The sequence below is a fragment of the Bufo bufo genome, chromosome 7 (genome assembly GCF_905171765.1).
Source record: "Bufo bufo chromosome 7, aBufBuf1.1, whole genome shotgun sequence".
Lineage (NCBI taxonomy): Eukaryota > Metazoa > Chordata > Amphibia > Anura > Bufonidae > Bufo > Bufo bufo.
Window position 1 is genome coordinate 146844416 of NC_053395.1, and position 8567 is coordinate 146852982.

The 8567-nt window shown below is 45.9% G+C and overlaps 1 protein-coding gene across 4 annotated transcripts in view; it reads right to left on the reverse strand.

Moving 5' to 3' along the window:
- The window catches only part of LOC121008393 (uncharacterized protein KIAA2012-like), a 269189-nt gene extending 264671 nt beyond the window's left edge, over positions 1 to 4518 (reverse strand). For all 4 annotated transcript variants that reach the window (XM_040440895.1, XM_040440896.1, XM_040440894.1 and 1 more), the window contains exon 1: positions 4237 to 4518. In XM_040440895.1, the coding sequence (XP_040296829.1) occupies positions 4237 to 4323 (87 nt within the window). In that variant the 5' untranslated portion in view covers positions 4324 to 4518. The remainder of the gene's footprint in view (positions 1 to 4236) is intronic.
- Between the last annotated feature and the right edge of the window lie 4049 nt (positions 4519 to 8567).

Below are 8567 nucleotides of genomic sequence, written 5' to 3' on the forward strand. Positions count from 1 at the left end.
CCATCCCAGGTGTCCCCCAAGAACATGTTGGTGGGCTAGCTCCAACACAAGCTTGCGATACGCCTTGGGCAACACCAGCTGTTCAATATGCTCACCCCGTAGTTGGTTTACCCGATACAGCATCTTCTGATGAACCCCAAAACGGGGAAACATTGACTTGGCCCCTGGTTGTTGATGTTCACCATCAACTATTACAACATTTTCCCAGGCCTGAGATAGTGTTGGGTCCCGGTGCTGTGCTATACCGAAATTTTCCCCGGAGACGTTAAGGTCTGCCAACTCAGGACCCGGCGGCAAATCCTCCACCTCTCCCACCATTACACGCAGTGGGGTTGCCTCCCCCTCTTACACCGCAATGGCAGCCACCCCTACCGCTGACCCTTCGGTCTCAGGTTCCCAGGGTTCCAGTTTCCCCCCTGAGCAAGGCCACTCTACTGGGGTTACATCTGTCTCACGGGTATTGGTAACTTTCGTATCAGGCCACACTGCCGGGAAACCTGTGAAGTCTCTCCCAATTATAACTTCATAATGTAAATTGGTGGCGACGGCCACCTCGTGAGTCCACCTGTCGGCCACCGTGGACAGAGACACCAGGGCGGTGGGATAGTCCTTTAAGTCTCCATGGATGCACATGACCCCGACTTTCCGGCCAGTATACTCGGCGGGCAGCACCAGGGCAGCTCTTACCAGAGACACCAGACTCCCTGAATCCAGCAGAGCCACCACCAGAGTGTCTCCCACTTCCACCTGGCACAGGTGGCTATTGTCTATAGTATCGGGGGTACCTGTTGCACACAGCTTCCTGGCATACAATGAGTGGCAGTAGCCATAGGTTCGCCCAGATGGGGACATTATGTGGCCAGGATCCTGACACCGCCAGCAGACCATCGGAGCTGGGTCTGCAGGGGATACATCCTGGGCGGGTTCTGCTGGCACCAGCGTCGGGACTGGGGTGGAGATTTCCGGGGTTTGACTGCCCCCCTCCCAAAAGAACCCCCCTGTAGATTCCTGTTAGACTCATAGCGCTCCACCAGGTCGACCATCTCAAGGGCATAACCAGGAGACACCTGGCCGATCCAGTGCTGGAGAGAGTACGGCAAACCCCTCCAGAATACATCAGCCAACAGACGGTCCAGCATAGCAGTGGAACTCAGCACGTCAGGCTGCAGCCATTTTTGCAACCGGTGTAACAGATCATAATACTGAGGTCTCGCGGGTTCAGCCGGGTTAAACTCCCACTGATGCAAATTCATCCCCAGTCTTGCCAGAATCTCACCCTTTACTGTCGTGTAATCGGCCGCTTGATCATCCGGTAAGTCGAAAAACACCTGCTAGGGTCCGGATGCCAGGAACGGAGCGACGACCTCAGCCCATTGATATCAGGGTAGCTTCTCCCTCACGGCCACCTTTTCGAACACCGCCAGATAGGTCTCGACGTCGTCCGAGGGGGTCATCTTAGGGATCGCTGCACGAAGTGCTTTCCGGGCATCGAGAACGTTCTGGGATGCTCCTGCGGCTTGTAAAGCCATCACATGCTGCAATAGCAGCTGGTTGGTTTCCTGCTGCTGCTTATTAGCCTCCCGCTGCTGCAAGTTAGCCTCCACGAGGGCATTCACGACAGCTTCCATTTTGTCAAGGGACACTGGTTGTAATCTCGCTGGTTCATGTAAGACATACAACAGTGCCCGGAAAAACTAAAAAATTTTGGCGTTCAGGCCAGCCTTACTGCGCTTGCCCGCATCCTCCACCAATTGTGGGGATTCGCTCTGATAGGCAGGTTAGCAGATGCAGTACAGTGGCAACAACAAAGTCTTTGAATTAAACAGTTCGTGTTTATTCACACATTAAGTAAATGAAAAAACAAAAAGTCAGTTTCAAGGAAAACAGTCACCTTGTGACATCTGGTGTTCGTTCACACCATGCAGCAAAGAAGAAGTCCTTGGACAAAGCATAATCCACCTGCTTTCACACCAACAAGGTAGCAGGCCTTAATCCAGGCCCAAACTCCCTGGTCCCAACACAGAGACTGACAGAGCTCCACTGACAGAGAGGAGTAATCCACACCACCTGACAGTGCTGCCTGTGTTTTATAGCCCAAAACCAAGACCTGGCCTGGAACGTGGGGATTAGTCACCCACCCAGCACTTTGACTACTCACAGTAAGAGCTGTCCCGGATCAGCTATTACAGCCATACTAAATAGCAACGAGCAACACATGAAACCGGCTCTTACTTCCCAGAGGCCAGGAACCTTGGTGACACATATCTATCATCCACGATCATCCCTTGAACCCTCCTACAAAATCTATAGCTCCAGTGTCTCCATGTTAGGGTCCATTCACACGTCCGCAACTGTTTGGCGGTCTGCAAATTACAGATCTTCAAAACACGGACACTGGTCATGTTTTGCAGACCGCACATGGCCGGCACTATAATAAAAATGTTCTTTTTTTTTGCGGGCCTCGGAACAGAAGTGAATGGGTCCACACCCGTTCTGCAAAATTGCGGAACGGATGCAGGCCCATATTGCGGACGTGTGAATGGACTCTAATTCTGTGCTCCATTAATAGCTTTTATTTGGCCTTGGCACACGGGTGCAAAGCATCAGTTTATACAGTATTTTGGTGAGGCGCAAAAGTTACTTTTTGAGGGTTTGTGATAAGATAAACTGTGTAGGATGGTGACACAATCACTTGGGAGTCAAAAAAGTCATATCTATACAGAGGGAAGGAGACCCACATACATACATACATATGTATATAAGTAGACAGCTTATGCTATAGATTCAGTTATTTCCATGAACATATTTTCCTCTTCCGCCAGTTCCCCATTATCAGCTGATAGTGATAATGCTAGTTGTTAGTTATTTTGACCTTTTGCAGACCCCTTTAGGGCACATATATACGGCGACATGTATTGTGCGTCATTGTACATAATGATGTCAACGGTGTCACAGTGCGTTAGGCGACATGCTGCTATTGCAATGTGACAGTTGCAAAAAATCCAGACTTAATAATTTTGTGTCGCAAGTGAATTGCAACTTTTACGCCATTAATTTTAATGTAAATTGCACGCATCAAGTGACTTGCCTGCAACTTGGCACTGTTTTCACATCCAAATCACAGTTTTAAAATAGTCGCACAACAGCAAGTTGCAGACAAGTCATGCGTATTTTTGCATTGAGCGACTTTTCTGTGTCTTGCTGTCATACGACACATGTTGCCGTGCAGCCCTACCCTTATTGGGAAAAATGAAATTCTGTGCTAAAGCCCCTTTACATGAGATTATAAGGATAGTTATCATGAACAAAAGTTTGTACAAACGCTTGTTCCCGATCATTGCTTTTTGTAAATATGCCACCAGTCACCTGAGAAACTAGCAAAATGATTGCTTGTTGTGTAATCTGTTGTTTTTGTGGTATGACACCCTGGGCTGAGAAACGTTACATCTGTACAGGGGTTCATTTGTAGTACTGATAGTTCATCCTCATACGGAGGTGATGACTGCTGCATGTAAATGCAGATTTAAAGGGGGTGTGCAAAGTCTTCAAGTTATCCCCTATCCACAGTATAGTGGATAACTGATCGTGGGAGTCTGACCGCTGGGGACCCCACCAATCACGAGAACGAGGGGTCCCATTTTCCTGTCCTGACAGAGCAGCAGGATGCACATGCGCCCTGCCAATCCATTCATTCTCTATGAGACTGCTGGAAATAGTCACCTGCTGTACTCTGCTACCCCCACAGTCTATCAACCTGTCTCGCTTCCGTCTCCTGCAGAGAGGAGAGCGTGCTATTTGAGCAGTTCTCTCTCCTTGTTCTAGAGATCGTGGGGGCCTCAGCACTTTGACCGTCATAGATGAAAACCTTTGATTTTTCGCTATGATATATCTTACGTTTTTAAAAAGTTCAGTGACACTTTAAGGACAATTGCTCAACTTTTTTCCCAGTTTTTCTAATTAAAGGTCATCACAGCACTTTAAAAAATGCTGCCCCCTCTGGAGATACATAACTTTTATGTAACTAGAAAAATTACCTGTATGAGTGATAATTCACTAGAAGCGGCCCAGCACTGTAGGGGCCCTGGCATGTCAGAAAGCACATGGACCAATCTTAGTCACAAGTATATATATATATATATATATATATATATATATATATATATAATACTGTATGTATAGTCAAAACTGACCAAATAAAAAACAACCCATGTTGATTATGTGAAATATCCATCTCACCTCAGGCTCATAGCGAACCACTAGCTTCTCTTGAGAGGTTTTGACCACCTGGGCATTCCCACGGCTCAGCAGTGAGAGAGTTGACATCTTTCATGGCCGACCTCCAGCAATGGTGGTCCTCCCAAATCCTGCACTCTCACGTGCCAGGGCTGCCAGCCTCCCGAGGGGAAAGCCTTCTCCTTCTTGTAATAAATCCTGGGGGATAGGACACACGAAATGATCCAGTCATTTGTTTCCAGCCGGAGAGCTGGATCTGTATATTAGAAAAGACTTGTGTCAGGATTTCCAGTCCCGCCCATTGCTCACAGTTTGTTTTGTCTGCCCTGCACTGGTTGCCATAGACGGCACTGTCCCAAGTCGTTCTCTGAAACTCTTCTCTGCTCCTTATTGTTAAAAGAGATTGTTTCTGGTGTTACCTTGGTAGCAATGAAGGAGATCAGAGCCCTCAGGGATGTGTGCAAATACCAGCAGTAAAGTTGGTGCAATTACTTGGCATATGCTAAAACATACAGCGCATTCCCATCCCTGTTCTTCACCCCTGTATAATAGAAGAGTAGCACTGAACGGTCTCTTGGTGTTCTAACGCATTATAATAATCATATTTTATAAAACTACATTTATAAGTAGCTGATGCTTTATGATATGTATAAAGTAATATATTCCCCTTCCCAAACTTCAGAAACATTGTTAGCAAATATAGTTGTCCTCTTGAATTATTTATATTAACAAAAAGAAGACTACTTGGCCATTTCCAACTTCTACTTTCAGGAAAGCTGAGTAATTTAACTATTCGTGTTTCCATAGAGGTTGTCACCTAGCTTTCCTTCAGTTCAGAAAGTGAAATATGGCTATATATGCAGCCGAAAAAATCCGGGCAATATTTAATGACATAAGGCCTCATGCACATGACCGTGCCGTTTTTTTGCGGTCCGCAAACAGCGGATACGCAAAAAACGGAAGCTGCCCGTGTGCCTTCCGCAATTTGCGGAACGGGGCGGCCCATTGTTGAAGTGAATGGGTCCGCACCCAAGCCGCAAAAAATGCGACTCGGATGCGCACCACAACAACGGTCGTGTGCATGAGGCCTAACTAGGCAGAATTGCTATGCCATAGTGTTGGAAAGCTGAGCGGCACCTCCTATAATGGTAACCATACGCTGTTCATCTAGATATGGTAACTTAGAAATGTTTACACAGAAGTTTTAGTAATTTAATCAGATTACTGTCCAAGAACCTAAAAAGCGCAAAGGAGGACATTTATAAAGACCGGCGATTTAGAAGCCGGTCATCCCTCCTGCTCTGGAGGTTTATCCGCCTAAGGGTACTTTCACACTAGCGTTTTTCTTTTCCGGCATAGAGTTCCGTCACAGGGGCTCTATACCGGAAAATAACTGATCAGGCATATCCCCATGCATTCTGAATGGACAGTAATCCGTTCAGGATGCATCAGGATGTCTTCAGTTCAGTCATTTTGATTGATCAGGCAAAAGAGAAAACTGTAGCATGCTACGGTTTTATCTCCGGCGGAAAAAACTGAACGCTTGCCTGAATGCCGGATCCGGCATTTTTCCCCATAGGAATGTATTAGTGCCGGATCCGGCATTCAAAATACCGGAATGCCGGATCCGTCCTTGTGTGCCCCCAGGACTGCCACTCCGTCCCCATTGACTATAATAGGGGCGGGGGCGGAGTTCCGTACTATGTCGCCGGGGGCACATGTGAGCCTACTGGAGTCCCCTGCCACTAATGTGAAAGTACCCTAAAAAAAATAGTTTAAGAGGTGTTCCTGCAATTAACATTTTCTACATTATCATCAAATATGGTGTAAATAATTGATGGGTGGGAGTGCTCATTATGTCAAGAACAGGGATCCCGTTTGATAAGATAATAAAAAGAAGCCCGCGGCACTGGGGACTCTCCATCCTTGTTTAAGGAAGAGCCTATTCTCCTCAAGTAGGACCTGTGTTCTTGTGAAAGTCACAGCAGCCAGACCACCCCTTAAAAAAGTTATTTGATTTGAAGATATAATGAGTAAACATTTAAACAAAATGTCATCATGCTCCTGCAAATCTCAACAAAATGGTTCTAGATTACAAAAGTATGTATAAGGCTACTTTCACACTAGCGGCAGCAGGGTCCGGCAGGCATGTTCCGGCGGGGGAACAGTCTGCCAGATCCGTGCTAACGCTAGCCCGCCATGCCGCCAAAAGTCCGCTCCGGCCCCATGCACTCGGCAAACAAGCCGAGAGGTAGCCGGACAAAAACCGCAGTGTGCTGTAGTTTTTATCCGGCATGTAAGTAGCCTTAGATGTATATCACATTTATCTCCAAAGAAGATCCTTTCAAGCCATGGAGACAGTAATATCTCTTGTACATGGAACACCTATTTTCATACTTTCATACTAACATTATTGTTGGTAAATTAAGGTGCATATAAGCCACGACCATGCGCCATTCAAAATCGGGAAAGTCCACTGAAGAACTGGGGTTTACATTAGCCCCTCCCATTTTCATACGTGAACAACCTGAATTTGCCAGAATTGGTAAAATTAGGTAAAATCCTGGAAAATGTGGGACTGTTGACAACTATGTATTTGTATTTGTACCCCTACCTCAGATAATGAGACGAAGCGGTCTTTGTTGATAGCTACCCCCACTCCTTCATAAACGTGCACTTGGACATTGATCGGCTAGCATGTAAGTTTATTTTAATAGGTGAAGTAGTCCCTGCCAGACACCAACATATCTGATGCTTCTAGCCATGAATGTAGGGTTTGAGCTGTCTCCATACTTATTAGATCCTCATCCGATCCTGCTGAAATTGGTAGATTCATCCTACATTTATCTACCACTCATGACAAGCGTACTTGTAGATCATTTAGGTTAAACAATCAGTTAATCTTAAGAAAGCAACAGAGAAACCTTCATTTCATCTTATGAAACGGCAGAGAAAGTGAAAAAGTGCTTGACAAACACTGAACAATTCAGAGGGCAAGAGGAAGTACATACAATCTGGTGTGTACAGAGATAAATCACATTGCTTCCTTTCATTGCTATGTATTATTAGCTCAGGGATCTTATCTGCTGCAGCCATCTACATGCAAACACCACTGGTCCAGGCTTCTATCTGTTTCATTACTGTATTGGCGGGCTTATGGGCCCTTTACATGGGACGACAATTGAAACGATCTGGCGGTATAAATGATGTTTACCCAAGGAACGAGCAAAACACTCGTTCATCGGGTAATTGTATCTTTTGGGCAGCACAACAAATCATCGGTTCCCAGTGGTAGATCCTGCTGTGTAAACACGATCTACTGCCAGGAAACAAAGAGACAGTATGGGGAAGAGCGATGGCATTAGCTATCGCTCCTCTCCATACTCTGGAGGAGATCACTGCATGTAAATGCACCTGTCTCCTCCGCTAGCGATCAGCAGATCGTCGTGAAGAAACGCTAACTTCCCGAAAATTTGCTAGATCGTCGTCCTATGTAAAAGGGACCTTTATACGGGCCGATTGTTGGGCAGATAATACAGCTGTATGAGGACGAGCGATAGCAGTAGCAATTGCTCTCATACTGTGGAGGTGATTGCTGCATGGAAAATAATAAGTGCTTCACCACCACTAAACAAGCATCCAGTTGTTGGGAAGGAATGTTTCCTTCCCAGTAATTGGCTGCTTCTTGTAAGGTTTGCACTGGTTTATGATGGTATGTATATCAAAAAGTAAAGCATTTCACCAATAATTTTTGACCCATAAATTGCAAATCTGCCAAGTCACCAATACACGGTTGACTACCAATGTATCTTGGGCATTTATTGTGGGAAAGCTAGGTGAGACCATCATCAATGTAATTTCTTTAATATCATTTATATAGCACTATTATCAAAAACATAACAGTAACTAATGGATATCTAAAGGTGGGTTTACACAGCCCAATGGAGCAGGCAATTGTTTGGAAGCAAGCATTAAGAAGGGTTTACATGGGCCGAGCTAAAGCCGATTGTTGGGAAGGAAGAGTTCCTTCCCAACAGTCGAATGTTCGTTCAGTGAAGGAGACAGCTGCATTTACATGCAGCGATCTCCTTCACAGTGTGAGGATGAGGGATCGCTATTGCGATCGCTCGTCTCCATACAGCTGCACTGGACAGCAGATTCCTGTTTAGACTGCAAGCACAACAGGATCACCCGATGAACAAGTATTTTGCTCATTCATCGGGGTGATCGGCGGAACATTTGGAAAGGCAAATTGTCGGATTGCCGAATATCGGGCTGTGTAAATCCACTTTTACTTTCCGACAATTACCTGCTAGTCAGTGGAGGTAAAGAGC